Below are 23096 nucleotides of genomic sequence, written 5' to 3'. Positions count from 1 at the left end.
TGCTTTAAAGAACATACTTTCAGTCTGATCATTTGAGTAAACAGCTTGTTTCTTTGTTTGCTGTGACTTTCCCCAAACGAATTGCATCTTCTATAATAATTTTAAAATTATTTCTTTCCTTCCTCACTGTATGAGGAAACTCCACCCTAACCAGTGGAAGGAGTAATATAATACGTGCTATCAACTGCAAGAGATAATAGTAAAATATTTTCTCTTGCTTTGGAGTTACAAGAATATTTGGGTTTACTTATCAAAATAATGGTTAATATCTTTTCAGCCGATGCTTAGTTTCCGAGTCGATGCTGCCCCTTTAAAGATATGCTGGGGCTGACCTGGCCTCCCTTTATCTCCCCCCTCTTATCACCAGTGGGACCACAGCGCCTGGTAGGCTCTGGGTCTGGCTTTCTGTAGTGCTTGAGCCGACTGCAGCTAAATGGTGTTAGGCTGTGACAACCTTCAAGTTGAAAATTGTATTTTTACTCCAGCTGTTTTCTTTGGATAATTTTTCAGGGTGGGCTTTTTTTTGTTTTGTGTGTTTTACGCACAGTTTGAAAGGGAAATGTGTCAGAATGATTCAGGCTTTAGAAAGAAATCTCTTTTGATAGTTGGCATCCATCCAGGGTATTGGAAACGTATGTCTCTGTAGACTGCTTTGGTTCCAGAAGGAAAAAGGATTCAATTAGATGTCCCAACAGCCCTGCTAGCTGGCAGTCAAATCAGGATGCGCTTTGCTGTGCAGCAACTTGTGAAACAAGACAGAAACAGCCTTAACCCTCATCCTTTTTCCATGAGTTGGGCAGGTCTGAGCTGCATTTTCTTCTGTTTTCATTTCAATGGTACAATCTTCAGTATCAAAAAATGGTACAAGTATATACTTTTTTTTTCCCCCCGTAAATTTATTTCCTTCCATCCTGTTGCATTTTCAGGCTAGGGCAGCTAAGAGAAATGGCACTATGTTTTCGACAAGGGAAAAATTACACTGACATATTTCTTCTAGTTGTTCTCAGACTGCTGATAGAAATTTCAGTGACTTGAGAGTAAGGGAGAGAATTCAGTGACTTGACACAGTTTGGTGTGTCAAAATACCCGACTTCATGTGGTTAAAACATTTCTATTTAGAAGGCCATGGCTAGTCCTTATATACATTAATATACATGCACAGCTCTCCCTGTCAGTTGTGGTCTCCTGTACAGAGCCAGGCTATTTAGCATCCAGTCAGTAGGAGCAGGGCCTCCGTGAGGGGTGGCGATGGCAGTTGGGATTATCTCCTCTGCTTCTCCATTCAGGTAGTAGATGCAGTGGGATATGTTCCTGGAGGCAGCACTTGACACTTGTAGCTGTCTCTGTGTGCAGCTCAAGGTGTAATGCTTTATGCAGTCAGTATACTTCGTAATTCAATGGTTGGAAGATGTTTCCATGTTATCTCCATAGAGTTCACCCTGGTACCATGGGAAAGCCTGGTTCCCTAGTGGCACAGACAAGAAAACAAGATGTAGGGAGTCGCAGAACTGGTTCCCTGATGGGACTGGGAGTGGGGACCAGGCGCGACATCCTGCAAGTGTCACAGCTGCCAGAGAGGGACCCTGGTGCCTGTCTGGCTGCAGCAAATGCCCAGGCAAGAGAAGACCCTCACTTGGACCTCCCACCTTCCTAGACGGCAAGATCCACCAGTTTTGAGGCACTCAGTGGGATACCAGCCCTCCTTAGCTTTGCCACTTGTAAAGATGCGCATGTGTCTTTGGGGCTCTCAAAGGGGGGAAATAGAGGCTGGACTGCTTTGTATAGGGTTTGGTAATTCTTCTCCCTTCCCAAATCTGTGGATTTTTCTTTATTTATTGTAATTTTTAAAGTATTCCCTCTTTCCCAATGGGCAGCAGGAGGGCGGGGATCCCATTTAAGCTTCTTTGGTCTCCTGGTGAGGGTGGGAGAGGGAATTGGTGAGCAGGACAGAGGGTATCCCCCAAGGAAGGGATGCTGGCCCAAACCCTCCCAGAGGGGTATGTGCTCCCGGTGTCACAGCAGTTTCTGACTTTCAGCACTTCAATACCACGTTGCCTCTAAGCCGTGTCTAATTTCTCAGACAATATTATTGTTCCGGAGTTGGCTTCCTCTTCCTTGTTTTATTGACATTTTTTCCCTCTGCCTATGTGAGAACTGACCGATGGTTTTGTCTCTTTTTTTGTATTTTTCTACTTGTGTTTGTGATTCCCCTAGAATCCATTGTGTCGTTTCTCAGTCCCCAGTGGTGTGTTCGCAGCTGCTCTCAGTCCCCAGTGATTATCACTGATGCGCTGCTTACTTCCCCTTCCAGGTAATTAATGAGGAGACTTAACAAGATTGGACCTTAAAATCCCTCTGGTATCCAAGTAACCTTCCTCCAGCTACAGGATGTTTTTGTTTATTTTGCTGCCATGAAGTGTTTATTCCTGGAGCCCTCTGAAGAGTTATGGTAGGAAATAGTACCTGCATGCCTTGAGCACCAGAAAATGGAATTAAGAGGAAAGGGCTGTTCTGCTTCTTGGAGCATGAGGAAATGTTGACATGAGTCTGTACCCTTTCTAGCAGGATTTAAAAGCTATGTAAGGGCTAAGCTATATAAATGCTGTTTCTGGATTTTGAGGTACTCCACCATAAGGTCTCCACTTTTCTGCCACTGCAGCCTGCTCTTAGCCCACTCTAAAATGAGCTAACTTTTCTTACATGGTAACAGATACTTGAAATGTGATACTTAAGATCTGAGCAGGGCTAGTGGCACTCAGTGTCTCATTAGTGCTGCTCCATCTGGGGTCTAAGCGGCCGTTTTCAAGGTGTCTGGACCAGGGTTTTTTTCTAGAGCTCCACCCAAAGATAACATGTGTTTCCATGTGTTCTTTATTTTCTTTTGGCTTCACATGGTGGATTTTAGGACTTGTGCATTTGGAGACGGCTGCAGTTTTTTCGGTTGCTCAGCAAGGTAGGTGACCCTGACCCTTACCTTGCTCCCTGGTTCTTGTATTTCTTTGCTGTACAAGGCCAGGCCTTAGAAAGGTTAATCGACACAACACAGCTGCATTTAGACCCAAATACCACCGGTAAGCATGGTGCTTGTGGCAGCTCTTTGTGACCCATATAAAAATAAAATGCTTACAAGGTTGAGTGCTTCTATTCCTGAAGGTCTCCTCTGCAGAAATAGGGTGGATGTAAAAAATCTTTCCAGTCACAGCATCTCCGGTGTTGAGCTGGGGAAGCAGTCTGAAGGTGCAGAGAAAGGAATATACAGTATTCAAAAAATGAACGTTTTCTCACTTGGACTGTGGAGAGTAACTGGTGTGTTGTGAAAATTTGATACCCCCAGAACGGAGATGTTACTTGAGAGGGAATACACCTTCATGAGGTCCGGGCTGTCCCAGACTCTAGAAACTGTGCTATTCCTCTTAACTGAAGTCAGTTGAGATGCAGCACGGTTTGACATTTTGCTTTGATTTCCTCAACTATTAGTCTGGTTTGTACAGCAAGTCTGGTGGAGGGGTCCTCTGTCTTTTGGTAGGAGTGAGGTGAAGGTGAGCTGTCTCTAGCTCGACTGTTCCGGTACACTTGCAAGGGTTTTGTTTTTTAATTACACCTATATGTGTAGGTGAAATAGAAAAGTACACAAGGCGCTTTATGAAGAGAGACCAGACGTATATTCCAGAACGAAAATGAAAATTAAATCCCGAAGAGCCCAGTCAGTAATTGATAACGCGCAGTGGAGTGGGATTGCCGCAGCGGGTTTCCCCCGCGCTGACCGCTGCATCCGCACGGGTTTCTCTGGGGGGCGGGGGGGTGTCGGCGCCGCGGCGGGACTGGGGGGCCCCCAGCGGACTGGGGGGCCGGGCCGTGGGCGCCGGCTGGGACAGCGTTCCGCGGCGGGATGGGCCGGGCCGGGCCGGGCCGGGCCGGGGGGCAGCGGGCGGGGGGCGGCGCAGCCGCGGGGGGCCGCGCCCGGGAGCCCCGGCCCCGCCGCGCCGCCGGACGGCCGCAGGATGTTCTGCCTGAAAGGTGAGGGGGAAGGAAGGTGGTGCCGCCGTTTCCCGCTGGACCTTTCCGTCTGGCGGAGGAGGGATTTTTAGAACTGAAATGTAACCCCTAAAAAAAAAAAAAAAAAAAAAAAAAGACAGAGAGAGACGTGCGTTCAGTGCGTGGATGAGAGGGCGTGTATGTGTTTGTTGTTCCTTTTGTTCCTGCGCTGCCCGGCGTGAATCCCGCGGGAAGGCGCAGGGCAGCTCGCCAGACAAAAGGCCGGGCTGCCCCGGTGCGTGGGGCTGTGCGTGGGGCTGTGGTGTGCGGGGTCCCGGGGGGTGGGGGGTGTGCTTTGCGGCGCAGGGCCGCCCGCAGCGGCCCGCTGTGTGGGGCATCTTCGCGGGTGATCCTGCACCGCACGTTTACTCACGTCGGTTCGGTTTTGCCCCCGTATGGACAGCAGGTGACGAGCCCCCGGAGAAGGGGGGGAAGGGGTCGTGCCGCGGTGTGGTAGATGCCGGCTGGAAACTCGGGCTGCTCCGCCGGGTGATGCTCTCATTTAGCGACTGTGCGGGGCCGGCCGGACAGTAAGAGATTTCATGTCCAAAGAGATATTTTTCTTTAATCTTTTTCATTGGACTTCCCAAGAACGTGGGTCTGAAAATCACATTTAAGAAAACCTTATTATTTCTGTTTAACGTCCGTATTTCCGTTTTTACTAAAAATCGGTATTACCACTGCTGCTCTTTTCTGACTGCAGTACGGTTGTTGAAAGCTTGACACCAGGGAGCTCTTGTAAAGAAATGTTTAGGAGCTGTAAGAAAGATACTTTGCCTGGGAAAGAGCAGCAATGAAGTTAAATATTTGACTGCTCATGGATGCTTTTGCAGATATTTTGCTCTTCTCTTGACATTGCTTCAAAACATTGACTGCTTTTACTCTACCAATGACAGTTTGTGCAAAGTCCCCACTAAGGGTCTTGGTGTAGGTGCCAACCGTGAATTAAAACAGGCAGGGAAAAAGCTCCTTTCCTTCAAATTTCAGAGTAGTGAATCAGTGTTTCTACAGAAAATCTTAATGAATTGCACAATGCAATTTGCTGTGTAGTGATTTATCTTAAATGAAGTTGTTGCGCTGTACAGAGTAAAAAAACTTGCGCTATTTACATGTTTTAACTGCACAATTTTTTCAGTTCACGGCAGTTCAACAAATCACTGGAATTTAGAAACAATGAAAGATGAAATTTTTTTATAAAGCATTAACTTAGAGATACAGGATAGTTGTTTCAATAAAGAATATAACAGTTAAAAGGTTTTCAAGCAAGATGGATAACCAGGGAGATAAGACGACTGAGGCTTCTGTAGTTTGGAGCACCTGATGGAAAATGAAGCAAGGAGTAAAGTTTTCAGAGATGTCTTATGTGCGGGAAATGAGTTTGTATGGAAGCAATATATTTTTGTCTTGCATAATAGAATTGAATTACACTTGCTTGTTAAGGAAGCTTAAGTTGAATGTACGGAAAAAAGTGTTTTCAAAATTTTCAGGTTTTATTTCTAAATAAGAGTTGCTAGTTACAACACATAAAACCCCATTTTAGGGCTGTGCTTCAAAGCAGTGGATAAATTTGTTGCACAGCAATATATTCTGTCATGTTTTGATTTTTTCCTGTTTGTGTGCACTTACATACTGTTTTCTCGAAGTCACCATGCTTTGCACCGTTTTCTTAGTTTGTAGTAGACTTCTTTCTACCTTTAGGAGCAAAAGTTACTCTGTATTACATAATTTGAAAACGATGGTCCTGAAAGAATCACCTGGGACGATATCGTTGACTTTTTTTTTTTTTAACCTGAAGAAGAGAAACTGTTACACACCAATCCTTTTACTGACTTGGTGGTAGCCTGAACGGGGAGGAGGACTTGTCTTTGAAACTGCACAGCACATTTGCCTTTCAGATTCAGATCAGTTTGGGCTCTGAGGGCTCAGGAAGAAGCGGTGTGGTTGTTTAGGCGCCTCCCTGGCTGCCAGCTCCTACAGTGTGTTTTCTCAGTCTGATCTGGCGAGCAGTCTTGATCAGAGGAATTAGTCCCAGGTTTGCACAGGGACTAAGTCGGTGTATTTGGTGGGTGTGGATGTGCTGGGTGTGCATGGGATCGATGATGAAATCCCTGCTCTAAAACTCAGTCTCCATGAGCTCCTCGGGCCTGCTGCCTCTAATTTTTCCTTTTTCCAGGCTGCCGTTTCAGTTTGCTGTATGATAGTCTATAATGTCACCATGGAGCCTCTTGTCACCATGCTCTTCCTGACTGCCCCTTAAGACGCCTGGGGAACAGAGGTGGTCAGAGCTCGTGCATGGTGGGCGACCCGGTGTCTCTGGCTCTCCCGCTGTCCTGAGCTCTCCAGTGCCGGTTGGCCCTCGCACCGCACTGGCCCGTGGGCAGCGCTCAATTCTTTGGCACGGCCCTTGAGGTGTGACCCCTGTCGTGTGAAACATGAGTTGTATTGGTGTTTGATAGAAATTGGGCATCTGCAGCAGAGGCAGCGCTGTGTGCATGATGCTGCTGCGTGCTTGTTACTGATCCTTTGGACTGAAGAGGTAGAAATGGAAGATGTAAATACATTTTCTTATTAAAAAAAAAAATTCCTAGAAGGGTCATGAGCCAGTTCATTGGCATGTGCTAGAAAATGAGCTCATGTTTCTGTAATATTTGCCGAGATTTTCTCTTTCCTTCATAGCTTTTGTAGAAGGAGAATAGTGCCAAGAAACACTGTAAAGCAAGCATGTGCGCTTACTGCTTGCCTGCACTTGGGAAGTATTTTCCATCCTTGCTTGCCTTACAGCTGTGGATTTGAGAGGGAAGTCTTTTATACTAATAATAGCAAGAAGTTATGATAGAAGCTATCCATGAAAAATCCCAGGCATGTGCTGCTTGCTCCCTGGAGAAGGGTTTCATGGTAGAAATGCAGATTTTTTTTTTTTATTTATTTTTTGTAAAAGATCACAGGGCTGCTCACCAGTTGTCTCATGTGTTCTGTGTGCATAAGGACATTCCTTGGATTCCTTTCTTGGCCATGTTCTCATAAAATATCCAATGTTTGAAATCAGAAACAGACTTTCACTGATGTCTTTAAACAAATGCATTTTCCAAGTCGAACTAGACAAGCAAAAATTTGTACAAGTTGCTTTCTTCTTTTTTTTTTTTTTCTTTCTGTTTAAAGTTTTGCTGTTTTGTGTGTATAACAGCAGGCCAAAATGATGGGGGGAACACGTGTAGTAATGTAAATGAAGGAATCTGTCAAAGTGAAGATTCCTGACAGAATTTAATGAGTTTAGTTTAAGCCTAAGATCGATCACGTGGCCTTTGTTCCTCTGACTTCATTTCATTTTTTTTTATTCTGTCCGAATTGTGTGTAACACAACAGGACTCCTGAGTCAGACCCATTCTTTCTGTAGTTGTTTTTATGTCATAGGCGTTATTTTAATAGGGTGAGTAACTTTGAGGACATTTCTTATTTGGAGTTCTTCAAAATCTAAAAGCAGTTTGAATAAATGCAGAATTAGTACAAACAAATGAGAATTAAGATAATTGAGAAAAAAGCATATGACTCTGAGTTAAAAAAATCTACTTCTGAAAGCTCTGCTCTTTTTCTTCATTTCTTCTGTGTCTTATGGAGTTACTCTTCCTGCTGTACTTTTTCCAGTCTCTTTTTTTTGCCATTGATTCTCCTGTCCTCATTCAGTGAATGGCTACCTGGTTCATTTCAGTTGTAGCTGGTGTCTGCTGAATCAAAGTGTTCACAGTTATACCTGTGTGAATCCCTGATGTGCCAGGAGAGCCACAGAGAGCTCTGTCAAACACTGTGTATTCACATGCTATGGGAAAAAAAATACCAGTTTTTACTTAAACACTAACATCTCTTCAGTAATTAAGACTGGTTGCAGTTTGAAGGTTTTGTTGGTTAAGCGTCAACTTTATTATCTCATGCTGAAGGAGGGGGAGGTACAGAGGTGAGGAAAGGTATGTCCATGGCTGAGCACAGCTGACAGCATCTGGCACAGGACTGGCCTCTCTCTGCCAGGCAGCAGTGAAGGAGAATCACCTCCAACTGTGCCTAGGACTATGCAATGAAATTGAACATAACAAGTGGAAGATTATAGATCTGGATAATAACATTCTCGCTGAAGTTAGCCAAGTGCTCAGAAATACCCAAGATCCCCATGTACTTCTACTTTTTTTAAGTATCACTCAGCTGCTCCACCTACAGCTATGGTCGTGTTGTGTAATGTTGTGCTTGAGCACCAAGTAAACCAGTTTCTGCTTGGATGCATTTGCAATCTAAATACATTACAAGGGGCAGCATATATAAAAGCAAAGTGAATTTCCAAAGGCAGCAGAGTGCCTGGGTGGCTGCGCTGTGGCTGCGCCCGCACTGCCTACCCCACTTGTTTCGTGGCTCTGTCTGCAGCAGAGGGGGCAAATGGAAACCTCAGAGAGTACATCTGCCATGCCAACCCATGGGGGAGAGTGCTGTACCCCAGCTCTTGTTTCCATGATTCAGAGACTGCCCGTAAATACAGTTGTTCACCACATTATGTAAGCATGTTGTTCCCCTCCTTGGAGCTGTTTTATTGGACCGTCTCAGAGGAGACCACCAAACGGCACAGGCACAGAACCTGCAGAATGAATGCCTATTGTTTGCTGTGGTTTTGCTTTGCTTTTTTTGGTCCTAGTACAGGGTGTGGGTGCCTATTTTTTCCGTTAAATTTTTAAGAAAGCCAGTGGCAGTGGGTGAAGCAGAGTGAACATAATTGGGCATTAGATAAAAATCTCTTCCGGCAGGTATGCCAGCCTTTCCCAGGGCACATGGAGCTCTAGCCCTGAAGTGGTGTGGTGACAAGGCAAGTTGTATAGATTCAGCTGTGAGATCAGGTAGTATTGAACCTCTTTTTCAGTAAACCTTCAGCTGATGACTGGAAATGTGGAGGTCAGGATAGACTTCTGTATGCGCCTAGCTTTCAGTACTTGAATTCGGCTGGTGCTTTTCAAACACAGTGCAGTGTGAATACACACAGACACAAATACTTGATGCTTGTAGCCTGTTAATTTACTCAGGTGGTGTTCAGTTTTTGAGACTATGCAAATTGACTCTTCTGCTGTCACAACTGTATAATTAACACACAGCCCTTCCTTAGACTCTATTTTTACTTTCACGTGGGCATTTAATGCACACTCTGCCTTTCTGCTCCACATCTATTTCTTCACTGAAGGCTGCACGTTCTCAAAGGAGCCGTTTGCACAATTCACACAGCACTGCAATCCTGAAGAGACCCTGTTGGTAAATGAATCATAGGTAGAAAGATCATCTGCTGTTTTCCTTGACCTGATAATGTTTGCTTAACAATACCTATTAACCCCCTTCATCATCTGGAGCACTGTGAGTACAATGCAGATTGCTGTGATTGCTGTGCAGAGCAGTAGTAAAGGGCAGTGAATTTCTGTCAAATTGCAGCAAGAAGCCAACGCTTAATTTTAAACAGTAAAAGCGTGCAGGCTAGAGAATATTAAAACAGATGTAAAAAGTAGCATGCACAGCTGATTGGATTCGTAAGCATTGAAGGAATTTCATATTGAAGTGGTCTTTGAAACAGCATGCACATACTTGGAACCTATAAATATCTTCATACATTTTTCAGTGGTTCAAGCACAGTAATGATTTCACATTGTTTAAGTATTGCGTTACCAGATTTGTACGGTCTATGCTTGTCACTCTTATACATTGGCTTTTTTTTCCTCCCAGCAGCATTTGTGAAGAAGGCCGCTGTTACTTCTGGGGAAATGCCATAAACATTTGTCAGATGGGAGACCCATTCCCTGTGAAAGCACATTGCCTGGTATTGAGAGATGGAAATTTTATTAATTCTTTTATTCAGAGTCCTGTCACAGCTGTGATCTTGCCTGTGGTTAATGGCTGGCAAAACAGTCTATAATTACCCCAGGCATCTTCTTTTAATACTGTCCCAGTGCCGTCTGACTTCCAGTCCTCTAGAGCATCGGACTTTTTTCTAGCTGTATTTTTAAAAAATTCAGAAAACGTGTTTGGCATTTGAAGCTCTTGTGTAACTTATCTGGACCTTCAGACTTTAAAATATTTTAAACTGAATTGCTGCTTGTATGCAGAGGGATTACAAAAGCATGGCTTATTTAGTCTAGCTGGTAGCTTGGGAGGTAAATACCACAAGGAGGGAGGAAACCTGTTGAAGTCCAAGGAGAGTATTGGCACAGGATGAATGGTTATGAGTGCATTCTGAATTAATTGAAGTCAGACATTAAAAGATCCCAAACCATCTGAGGAGGGAAGTTGTGGAACAGACTCCAAACAGGATAATGTGGACAAAGAAGTGTTTTTAAGATGGTTCTTGATAAGTTTGGGGAGAGTTTAAGTTAGAACTTCGGGAGCTGGTAAGGGAAGTTTGTGAAGGAGGGCCACTGGGCTATGTGGATGCTTGGGGACAGGATTGCATTTGTCCTGTGCATATGTTGTCATCCCATGTGTAAGTGCTTCTGTTGGTCCTCCTGTGAAGACCAGGGAGAATTGTCCCTTTAAATATGTAATTGCAGCTTTTGAAGTTTCTCTTTATTCTGTCCTGCTTCACTGGAGGCTGGCCACAGGGAAAGGTGGGACGAGGAGCAGGGTGTGCTGCAGGTCCTCGCGGCATCAAACTGTCTCACAGGTGTGCCCTGCTCACCCTGTCTCTCCCTTCAGACTGAGCAACAGGTACTGCTGAGGTGGAAGTCTCCCCGCAGGCTCAGACTTGTTGGGATCCACTGGGCTTTTCCTGTCCTCTTCTAGAGCTGGGTGTGCTGCACTCTCCTTAGGAGTTCTATCTTACAGATTTCCTGCTCTCATACGGGCTTTGGACCTTGCTCACACCCTTCGATTTTCTCCTGTTCTTTTCCTGTGACGCACTGTAGTTACATATGTAGTGAGATACTGCTGTGTCTCACTGTGGACTGCTTCTTACAAGGTCTTTTTTGGCCTGTGAGTCCTCCTCATCCAGAGACCTGTTGTAAATGTGCTCTTTGCAGCACAGTATCCTGTCTGCCACCCATTTCTGATTTTTAATCCATCCCCATTTTAATTTAAACTCATCAATAGTTGCTGAAACAGATAAAATGGGAATTTTAGCCACATCCTGTAGTGAAGACAAGGACTAATACTTGTGTTGCTGAAGCAAAGGTGTCTTCAGCAGTGGCAAATCCTGATTTTTAGGAGGGGAATGTGTTTTTTGTCTGCACCTCATTTGCAAAGTCTTGGATTATTTTGTGTGTCTTTTAGCCTTAAGAGAATTGCTGCATCTTTATCAGGCTTGTGTGGGATAAAGAAGCATGACGCTTAAGTAATGAGGAAACCCCAGATTTTTCCTCCCTTCATTTTTAAGGTCAACCAGTTGGATGCTCTTGCCCGAAGGCTTAATTTGCAGGGAGGGTTATGTTAAATAAATAGGAGAAATGCTTTCCACCATCTGAATGCACAAGCGCTCCCTTCTTTAGTCAGTCAGGTTTGCTTTTTGTTGTCCCAGTTTCATACCCCAGGTGAATTTACTGTGATCTTGAGGTTTTTGTAGTTGCTGGCATCCAGGAGCCATCATTTGTGTCAGCACCCTGTGGATAGGTGACCTTCCCCATGCAAACCATGCTGAAAAAGTGCAGGTAGTGGGAACAGAACACGGAGTCCTTCTTGAGGAGGATGCAAGGTTTGGTGTTAAACTTCTCTCCTTACAGACAGAGTGCTGGAGTAAAGGTAGTTGTCAAATTAGGAGAAAGAACATGTGCTTAGTACCTTAATTAGACTTTTAAAAATGAAATACGTTCCTTCTCCTGCCTGCTACACAGCTATGTTTTGAGAAATTTATGAGGAGTAAAGTCACTTTTGTTCATCTTTCCTTTTCTGAAAAGTGAATTTAAAAAGGTAAACAAAAGCTGATAAGCTGTGTCTGTTTCTTTGTTACCTGCTGAAGGTTTCAGAAGAACTCTTTCCCGTGACACAGTTACATCTTACTCAGCTCTCTGCCCATCTGCAGCTGTGGCAAGACTTGAGATGGCAACAGCACTCCTTGGCGGGATTGAGGCCAAGGATATATTTAAGAATAGAGAAAATGAAAAGATATTTTTCCTGCCTAATGGCTATTTGGAAGACAGTTTTTTATTATTTTCAAAGCCTTATTTTTCTCCCATCTTCAGTGTGTCCATGCATATCCTTATGAGTCAGTGTCCCTTCTGGAGCAGCATGGCTGGAGAGGGCAGTGCCCCTGCTCAGACGCTGTCCAGGGGATTGCTGTGGTGAGAGATGTCGTACCCCGTTAGGTCAAACAGCTTGTAGCTCCACCCTGAAGATCTTTAAGGATCTAGTCTTACTCTCCTGTGCAGAGGTTGCTCTAATTACTCATTGCTTCTCTTTTAAAAGGATTGTTTTCAAGTCAGGTAAAAATAATGTTACTTTTCTGCTAAAATTTTGAAACCTTTTCTTGAATTATCATCCTAATTAGTGTGGGTTTACTGTCATTTTTCTTTTAAGAAAAAGTGTAGTGCAGAATACATGTAAAGTCTGAGTGACTGTTTAAGAACAGAAAAGTTTATAATGATCTGCTCAGCTTCAAATTTATCTTGATCCAATAGCCTGAGAAGGATGTATTCTTTAAAATACAGAATTTCAAAATATGTTAATTTCAGAATAACAGAATCATAGATTTGAAGGATTATATACATTTTCCATCTCCTAGTTCATAGTTTTGATATGGGCCTTGTCATAACCAAGGCATTTTGCATTGTTTGGTCAGGGTTGTTGCAGAGAAGATCGTTCTCTGACACAGTGTCAGCATGTAGGGAGGATGATCAGAAAGGGGACTTATTTTCAGGAATTTTACTTGGAAATTCAGGGTTAATTTAATTTCTCTTTTTTGGCTAGTGAGCAGACTTAAAATGAAACCCATAGACAACTGGGTCTATTAATTTGTGTTCTTACTGTGGCATGTATACAGGTGGCTGCTCTTCCAATTTTTTTGAAGATTTTGTGAAGCTCACCCATGTGACTTGTGTTTTTTGCAGAGCTGTAACTCCAGATACCAAGAAAGAAGGGCAAGCTGTGTAGCAGCTATAGTATCTTCATTTAATCATTTAGTTGGAAAATCAGATATTGTAAGAACAGTTGACTTAACTAACTTCACATTCTGCATGAAAAAGCAGACCAGTTTGTTGTTAGAGATACAAAAGGGACAAGTCAATATAAATCTTGTATAAAAATCATGACTATATAATGGATACTAAAAAGTTTACACATCATATGGTTATATTATTGATCCGGAACTCAAGAACATTCTTCCTAGAGTGTGACTTTGTTTTGGACTGAAATACTGCTACTTTGTACTGCTCCTCATTAGCTTAATCTTTTCCATGGCAATGGGTGCATATTTTTGTGGTTACTCTTTCTAATGGAATTTGATGCATTCCTCTGCTGTGATCTGTAAATCCAAGAGTTTACTTAGTCTTTTTAAAAAGCCTTTATGTGCCCTCTTGGAAAGTAAGGGAGCTGTGTTTAGCCATAATTCTTAAGAAACTAGTGCTAACTGGCTTATCTTGCCTAAATACGATTTTCAAGTAAATGTGGCACTTCAGATTAAAAAATTTTTACTGAACCAGTCCAAGTTAATGTCGTGATATTTGATATAAAGTATTGTTTTTATTCTTTTAATGTACTTCTCTTTGCTGAGGTTTAACCTTTCCTCAGGCCATTGACAGAAGTGTGTGACAAGGTTACTTTTTTCATTGGTTGTGCATTTAAAAATAATAAAACTACCTTATCTTAAGCATACAGCAGTGATTATGAGAATCTGTGTCTACACTGGTGAGTAGCATGACAGAATAAAGAGGTATCTGTCGCATGGAGTAGTTGTGAGGTCCTTGCACCTGCAGTGCAAACCAGTGGCACAGGATGTGGACACGGCCAGTGTCATGCCAAAAGGAGCATCATCCTTGAGTTGAACTAACATGTGGCTGAAATGTGTGCCGATATGCAGGAAGACCCTTTCAGACTGCAAGGTGAAAAGCATGACCACTGAATTTCTTATTTTTGTGACAATGAGGTTTGCCATTCTTGCTCTTCCATTGATGTTTTAATATTATTGCATTATATTGTAATGTATTTTTATCTAATGTATTAGCTGCCACTCTGTGGTCTGAAAAAGAGTGAAGAAATGCCTCTGCCCAGCGGCAGCTCACTGTTGCTCTTTGATGTTGAATGTTGTGCCCTACAGAGTGGAAAGACTTGACCTTGTGCGGGTGGGTATTACACAGCAGTTTCTGTCTAAAAGGGGTGAGCAACAGATCAGCTCATCTTTTGACATCTCAGGAGTTGGGTTTTTTTTACTATACTCTGCAGCAGTGCTTTGTTAGTAAAACCGAGTTTCACTTTTTTTTTTTTTTCTTTCTTACATGGAGCTTAAACGCAGTTCTTTATAGGGCACTCATCAAAGCACTCCAACCATATAGAAACAAAATGCTTTTAGAAGTACCTAATAATACTAAATACTAGTACCTAATACTAAAAATACTAAACTCCCTCAAAACACTTTTGAATTCTTTTCATCATTTTTGTTGTTTTAATCTTGAAAACCCTCCTGGCTCTCCATTACACACCTGACTGGAGCAGGCCTTCCCAGGACCACCGTGCACGTCCAGGAGGTGGCACTGCGTTTTTGACAGCAGTGACGGTGTACATGAACAGAAGGCAGCCTCAGCACAGAATCCCCTCCAGATGGAGGAGGGCTAGGATGCTGTAGCCTTCTGACTAAAGGCTGCTTTATGGTGGCTTTTGTCAAGCAGCATAAGTTGCTTTGGTTTTTGTGTTGAAAATCTCACTGCGTGTGGACTCTTCCAGTGAGCCGCTTGGGTGGCAGGGAGGTCGCTGTTGCCTCTGTATTGGAAAGGTGCTTCCCTCTTCAGGCTTTTAAATCCATTAAAGGAATTGTGAGAGAAAATAGGAGTGGGGAGATGACTTCTTTCTCTTCCCGTTACCATGGTAATGAGTTTAATGAGCAAACCTGAAATGGGTAATCCCACCCAACTCTGAATTGCCATTTAATATGAGTTGTAAAATAAGCTGGTAGGGATGTGACTCCTTTGCTCGCAGAGGACGTGGGTGTACCAGTGTTACTGGCGCTGCCATCCACTGCGGCTCCAGACTGGAAGCCACCTTCTCCCCCGGCTTTTGCCAGCATCATCTCTTTTGCTTTGTGTTTTCAGGAGGATCAGCAGATGTGTGGGACCCAACCCCTGGAGTAAGGCAGCAAGAATAGCTTATGTTTCAATGACCAACAGTAACATCTCATTGCTCCCGTCTTGCTAACAGCTCTGTCTTGTGTCCCAAACGAGTGTCACCCCCTTCCCGAAGGTGCTCTGTTCTTGGAATACACCAAACAAAATACTTCATCTTTCTTTTTGTATGGCAACAGAGCTAAAATGGAAAGGCATAGAAAGGCTTTTCGGAGTTATCTACTGCTTATACAGCTGGCTTTATTTGCTTTCTCATTTAAATATTGCAAAGCAGTGATCAAGAGTTAATATCAAACATATGACATTGCTTATTGCTCTGAAGAAGGCTTCCTAATTGAAAGTAAAGATGAATAATTAGAACACAGAAGTGTATTTTTAAGTGCCCAGGGACTGCCAGTAATGTAATACGAAGTGTGTTTTTTCTCCTCCAGTGTCTTACATATGTGCTGTATATCAAAATACTTATTAGATTAAAAATAATTACAGAAGACTATTGCATAACAGCAAAGGGAAAATTAAATTAAGATATAAAAGAGCGGGTAATGGGTATGTTCAGAGTTGATGCAGTGGGGAGATACAGAGAGGCTGTTCCAGATAGTAAGAAAAGATTCTTCTCCACTGTCAGAATGAGAGATTTGTATATGAAGAGACAGAAAAACACTGTTGATGGAAACAAAGATATCAAAAGTATGTTCAGCAATCTCTGCATGGTTTTAATGGGAAGGGTGTTAATTCTGAGCTTACAGTGAATACAAAACCAGAGGAGCTGTTTTGCTAGTAGGGCTGTAGTTGCTGGAGAGTGCCAAAAAGCAAGAAACATACATCATCAGGGTCTGTAAAGATTTTTTTTTTTTCACTTTCTACCAAGGCATTGGTTCCTCACAATCCTTTACTTTGTTTTAATTTTTATTTTTTGTTGTTGTTTTCTGTTGTGCTGCATCAAGCGGTTTGCAGATTTGGTGTCCCTGCAGTTGGCTGAGGGTTGCCTAAGGGTGATGCTTTGAATGTAGAGCTGGCTGTTCGGGTACCAGGAATTAAATTAGCCAAATGCCCCAGCACTCAGGGGTTTGCATCCAGTTTGTTAGGCACATAATTGCCAGCATCACTTGCTGTAGCTTTTTACAAAGCACATTTGATTGCTAGGACTGCTTTTAGCTGTCATCCCAGTCAAGCTCTTTAAGCTGCACATGCCTTATTACTTTGTCCTTTAAAAAAACGTTAAAAGCTTGGGAGATGCTATGTGATTGCAAGCATATGAAAAAAATACATCCATGAAAATAGTAGAGGATAGAGCTAATGCTGGAGAATGTGAAGATGGCCATGTGGAGAGAGGTTTTTGGAGCATCATGAATCTTTGTGTGCATCCTGGCAGTGGTGCCTGCCACCCCGCCCAGAGCCCTTTCATTTCCCCTGCGCCCTGATGTCTGTCAGTATTGTACGAGCTCCTCAAATATTACACTTGCTTTAAACACTGTAAAGCTGATACCTCCTGCTCGCTTCCTGTTTGAGAGATTCATATTCAGTTAAAAAGCAAATTACAATACCTCAAGGTTTTTTTTTTCCCCCCTTTGTTTTCAAATTCTTTAGCTTTTGTCTGCTGTATGTGTGCTTAAGGAACATGAGTTAAGACTTCAGACACACTAATCAGTGCACAGGCAAGAGGGAAGGTACATGCATGGACCAGGAGAGCAGGACATCCCGTGTCGCATCTGGCTCCTGAGGATGCTGGGGTGGTCCACTGCGACGGGCATGTCCTCACTCTTGCTGTTGCCCATCTGTAAAGGGCGGATACTTTCTCTTCAAGAGTATTATTTTAAGGCTTAGTTAATGCTGCATGGCTCCACTGAAATACATTTAATGTATAAATAATATTTTTTTTCTATTTGTTTGTTTAAATAACTGTTTAAGTACAATTTAAAACCTACAGCTGATCAGCCAAAAAGCCCAGAGTACATTGTCAGCCCATCAATGCTAAAAATAGAATCGCTGTCTAATTAGGGCAAAGTTTATCCCAGTGGACTTCTACAAGCTCTCTTTAATTTCCAATGTGGCTGTTGGGCTTGCATCAGAAATTACTTCATTTGATGATTTTGTTGTGCATGGTATTCATAAAAGTGCCGTTATTTTACTACATGATGCATATTACCATTTCCCTTCTATCCAGAGGATTTACAAATTGTACATAAAGACGGATGGTACAATTTCTTACGTAGCATACTTATAAAGATTATCTTAATACCAGAGTAGGACTGACATGACTATACTTTGTGATTCCAAATCCCTTGAGTTCCCATTCGGTATATCCTATATGCTCTTTAAATTCCTACGTGTAATAAGTCATAAGTATCGTTGCTGTTCTCAGAGCTCAGGAGCATATATGGTTATCAAATAAAAGGGCTGATGTTTTTCTTTGGTTATTTTTTAAAATTTTGTTTCTTGTAATCCCCGAGCCAGTCACATTTTTGGGAGTTTGTCAAATTCTTAACAGCCTTTTTTCTTTAGACCAAATGTTGCTTCCATTATAATGTAATCAATTTTTTCCCTAATTATTCAGGCTCTCCCTAATAGAGCCTGACTGTAAGGAGGTGGTTTAGCAAAAATTACATATGCTGATAAAGATGAATATGCATATTTAACACTATGCTCAAAACATTCATACTTGCATTACTTCAATTTTTGAAAAGTGTGAAAAAGAGTAATAAAGGAAACAATGTTATTTTGGGGAAATCTTTATATAAATGAGTAAAATGAACAGCCTCACTTTTGTGTATTTGAAAAAATAAAACAACACTATAGCTGCAGTAGAATAAGTGAAGTTTTGTGATAAAATTTTGGCTTTATCAAACCTAGATTATTGCTCCATATAGACAGAATATAAAAGAACAGTTTCTTTTTATGGGATTTTTGGGGGAAGACTAGAAGAGGAAGAGGCAATGTACACAATGTCCTTCTCAAATGAAATGGTACATCCTCTTCCTAACTCTTTATGGTTTTGCATTTGCTAGTAGCTGAGACTACTATCACCAAACCTTTTATCGTATGTGTTACCAAGGTCTTCCAGGCTTCAGGGAAGACAGATTAATTCTTCAAGTAAAAAATTTGTGGGGACATTAATACCTACCATATGGTAAATATACTTGTTAAACTGGATTTCAGCCTTGATCCCATTATTGTGCATCAGCCTTACTTCGTGAGCACGCATTGGAAACATGGCTAATTGAGCATGTTTGTAGTCTAGAGAAGTGCACGGTAAATGTCGTGGGGACTCCAGACCAGTATGTTACCCAGTGTCATCTTCTTAAGTGTTTGGGAGCAGCTGAGTCTCCTTGAACACTGAATTTTGTCTTTTGCCCCTGTCTTCTTGCTTCTGTGTTTGCACTGCATGTTACCAAATAATACTGGTTTGATGTGTAGATCTACACTTTTATGTCAGGTGACGTGATTGCATAGAGATAAAAAGACTGCATGCAAACATCAGCTGATATCCTTTCGAAATATAATTTGATAACATCAGTCATTAAAATAAAAAGCGTAACAGAAATCCAACTGTGTTCTTGTATAATAAAAGATACCGTACCTGTCTGCAGGAGGAATAAATACAAGCCCCAGTGCACTTTTGCCAGTGGCCTGTTGATGCTCAGAAGTTTTGTGCGTCACATCTGTAAGCATGACTCTTCCCGAGACCCTGATAATCGCAGGGAATTGAAAGGGTGAGACAGCAGGCACAGTGGCTCGACAAATTACAGAGAAACTGTCCCATTAAGGAGGTGTTAATGGGGCCTCCTTATGAACTGGTTCGCTAACAGCAGTCTGGGAGCTTCATCCCACCCAGGAGGACTGTCTAGACATTCATTTATTCTGGCGTATGCAAGAATATCGTTGTGGTTGATGAGTGAGTTGAACTCGGCTAGTGTTAATCACAGTTTGTCTTTCTCAGAATCTGATGAGTACTTGGCTTTGTAAATTTGTATTTGACTCGAACGCCCGGCTGCCAGTGTTCAGTTTATACCACTGAGTTGGTGCTATACGTACAGACATGCCAGCGGTGCCGACAGCTATCGCCCATGCTGTTGGCACGTTTTCCCCATTCCATCCATATTTTTGCAGATACTTGAAATTGTTGTCAAAAAATGTAAAATTGGGGGCAGGGCTTGTTTCATCCCTATTTATTTGTTACCTGACACGTTTCATTATAAGACCTGTTTTATCTAGTTGCAAATTTGCTGATATTCCACCATGCGAGGTGTGTATAAAACACTCTGTAGTGAAAATTATTTGCTCAAGTTGCTGTGCAAAGTAACAGGATGTTAAACAAAAAAACCCCAAACACCAAGCAAGCTAGTTTCTTGCTAACTTTCTACCCCTTTGCCAGCACTGTTGAGTAAGCGTTGCAGACAATTTATTGTGGGTGGTGCTCTGTGTTTTTGCATGTTTGCATGCTGATGCCACACTGGTGCAGCGCCTGCGGGCCGCTGGGGTGTACACCCTGCTCCCGGCAGCAGCACCAAGGCAGAAGGAAATGTGTGTTGTGCGTCAGGGAGAAAGAGGAGATGTGCATCTCATCTCTTTTTTTTTTTTTTTTTTTCCTGTTAAATAGTGATTTTTTTTTTTTCTTCTGTCCAGAAGTTTATTGTAGATATCAACCAAGCAGCAGATAAAACGTTTTCTAAAATGCATACTTACCTGATACTGTTGTGCTCCTATATATAGGGTAGCCACTTTCACGAATGGACTGTGACCAAAGCATTTATAAAGAGTTAAGGAAGCAGTTTAAGAATTGGTCATTGTACTTTCCTTAGGGTTTTGGTATCTTCCCATTTTTAAAAATAAATACTATCCCATGTAATCTTTTGAACAATACAAAATAAAAAGCAAACTTTTAAAAGCTGCTGGAGACAGCAGTTTATGCAAGGGTGCTTGTCTCTGTTTTTCTTGCTGTCCCAATCTGACTGTGCTGTTGCAGCCAATTCAAAAGCCCAGGAAGGGCACACTTCCTGGATCCTGGAGAAAAACAGTGTAGGGGATGCGAGATTAGGGTTGATGTGGTTACCAGCTTGGAAACTTGTTTAGTAGTGCAGGATTTGGGAGAGGTGCCATGGAGTAATGGCTTGTGGATGAGGCTAAAGAACTGAGAATACCTCAGCGCTAATCCTGGCTTTTCCACTCTGCAGGCAGGTTACTAAATCCATTTGAGACTATGTCTTCATCTTTAAATAGAAATAATACCTAGCCTCTAGAGGCATCGTGAGGATTTATGCATTTATGCAGTACTGAGTGCAAACGGATGACTGTGCTTTGTATTCAGCATCAATCCAGTTGATTCCAGTCTAACCTGGAATCTAATCCAGTCTAACGTGGAAGATACCACCTTCTTTTGGTGGCAATCATTACTAATGATTCTGACTTTGAAAGGGAGTTTCCTTACTCAAATCCAAGTACCAAAATAGTGACACTGCTCTTTTTTTCTTTTCTCTCCTGCTTTTGCATTGAGAAGGTAAATGTTCTTGGCAGATTCCTGCCAAGTTGCTGTTCTCTAGCCATCAATGTCACAGCGATTACAGTACATTAGCTTTAAATAAGCTTCTTGGATATGGCCATCTGCTTATGGCAGTAGTACCTGTTGTTCAGAGGGTGGTGAATAATCGGGGATAAGGCTTAAGAGAAGCAGTAGACTGGAGTGGAAGCAGAAAGGGAGAAGTGTGAAATCTGTGTCAGGTGACTGGGTTTCCCAGCTCTCTGCAGCCCGTGTTTTCCTGCTCGTGGCTGTGAGCTGGAGGCTGGCAGTAGGGCAGGGGCAGGACATCCAGCAGCTGGAGTGAGCTGCTTAACCAGGTGGTTGATTTGTTTGTTTTCCTTCTTTTTTAAGGGCTGATAGAATTCTATTCAAAACAGATCCCAGCATAACGGAATAGTTTAGCTTGCCGAAGTGCAGAGCAGGAGACAATCTTTTCCTTCGCAGCTTTTTGAATGCGTCTGTTCAAGGGTTATGAGCAGGCCACTCCCTTCTGCTCCAAACTAGCCATTGGGGACAGCAGGGACATCCTTGAGAGCAGCATCTCACAATGATTGACTATGTGCACTGGCTGCCTGCGGACCCGATGGTCGGGTGCCTCGGCAGGAGCAAGTGGCAGCCCAGCTGCAACGATGATGATGAGGAGGAACTTATCCCGCTGTATTCCAGCGAAATGGGAAACACTCACACCAAGCTGCCTGGGCGCCTCAAGAAAAAGTTACTGAGCAAAGACGACAACTCCTTCTGGCCAAGTAAGAAAGATCAGTTCCTTTTCATTAGTTGTTTTGGTCGTTTAGTTTGTGTTGTCATTATTGAGGAAATAAATCAGTAAAACAGACTTAAAAGCAAGGAAGGTACTCGTATTTCTCTTACTCTTTTGGAAGACGAAGGCACTGGGAACAATTTTCTTATGAAAAGAATGTGTTTCCACCTCAGGAGAGAGTATGTAAATATTGTATCCAGTGGGACTGCTAAGTGGATACAGGATGACACTGTCTCTGCGTGGGATATGCCTATGTTTGAGAGGTCTTGAGCACTCGCTTTCAGTTTAGTAATGCTCCTTTTCAGCGAAATGATTGTTTTAGATGAGTGGAGCTGTTGACGTAGCACTCTAATTGAAAGCCATAGAAACAATCCGCGGATGAAAAGGCCAGGAAAAATAAGAAAAAGGTCTAACAGACTCAAGAGATGCTTAATGCAGTTGATGAGTGCTTATTTTTAAAAAAAATGTGCTTTTGAATAACCTTAGGTCTAAGGTTATTTTTCCTCTGAACACGAGAAGAAGGAATTCCTGAATTGTGATGACTCTCTTCTTTTTTAATCTGTATAGTTTCAAGTTTCACTGGCATATACAGATGGGAAATAGGGAGAGAATAGGACAGACAATGGTAATGTTCAGCTGTTTTGTTTTTAGCCTTACTGCTCGCCTTCCCTTTTTTTCTGACCACCTAAGCAAAGGCACCCAGCTGTTTGTGGAATGGTTGCTCAGAAAAGTGTATTTAAGGGGGATGGGGGAGAAATTTCACAAGACAAAGAAAGCTTTTCCTGCAAAAGCCAGCTGGCTGACTACCTTGCACCAGGCCTTTAGGAAAAAAAAAAAAAAAAAAAAAGAGTACACGAATATATTTGCAACTGTAACTGATTTTGGTTTTCCTCGTTAATCTCACGCTGATCATCTGACAATGTCTAGTTATTACCAGCAACTTGAAAAATCACCATCTAGCCACTTGATGCTGACGTTGATTAGTGAAACCACCTGTATTTCTGTTTTCTGGATTACAGTATTCTTCATTTAGAGCTAAGCAAGCCTCGTTTGATGTCCCCTCCTGGAGGAGGAGTGTGATTTACCACATGAGTATTTCGGTCCTTTTTCAAGAGGAAGCAATTTCTTAAAATACAGGGAAAGAAAAATCCAGCTCATCTGCTGAATTTTATATTTTAGAGCACAGGGTCAATTCTGATTCATTCCGAGGGGAGAAAATGAAAATGCTTCCTTTATGTGTAATGATACAGCCTCTGTACTGTAAGGCTTGGGGAGACTCTGAAGAGGCTCGGTCCTAGGGACCCTCTCCGGGGATGCTCTCAGGGCGGAGGACATGGCCCCTCTGTGGCCCAGCCAGCCTGGGAGGGATGGTTTTGTTTCTCTTGCTGGGTAACAGGTTAGTTCATTCCTGCAAAATCGTGACTTTGACTTTCAGATTTGGTTCTTGTAGTGTCCTCGGAGGTGTTGCTCTGGCAGGTGAGTTCAGGGCATTGGGAGCAGCGCTCTGTTTAAATCT

The 23096-nt window shown here is 42.6% G+C and overlaps 1 protein-coding gene across 8 annotated transcripts in view; it reads left to right on the top strand.

The window, feature by feature from the left end:
• The window catches only part of NHSL1 (NHS like 1), a 181678-nt gene that overhangs the window by 88636 nt on the left and 69946 nt on the right, over positions 1 to 23096 (top strand). Inside the window, exon 1 of one of the 8 annotated variants that reach the window (XM_074896419.1) lies at positions 21030 to 21569. The exons of the other annotated variants lie outside the window; for them this stretch is intronic. Within the exon in view, the coding sequence (XP_074752520.1) occupies positions 21368 to 21569 (202 nt within the window). The 5' untranslated portion in view covers positions 21030 to 21367. Of the gene's footprint in view, positions 1 to 21029; positions 21570 to 23096 lie in introns of those variants that run through there. 8 annotated transcript variants of the gene reach the window in all.

Source organism: Athene noctua, chromosome 1 (assembly GCF_965140245.1).
Source record: "Athene noctua chromosome 1, bAthNoc1.hap1.1, whole genome shotgun sequence".
NCBI classification, from domain to species: Eukaryota; Metazoa; Chordata; class Aves; order Strigiformes; family Strigidae; genus Athene; species Athene noctua.
Note: the sequence above shows the minus strand (reverse complement) of the source record. Positions and strands in the feature narration are given on the sequence as shown.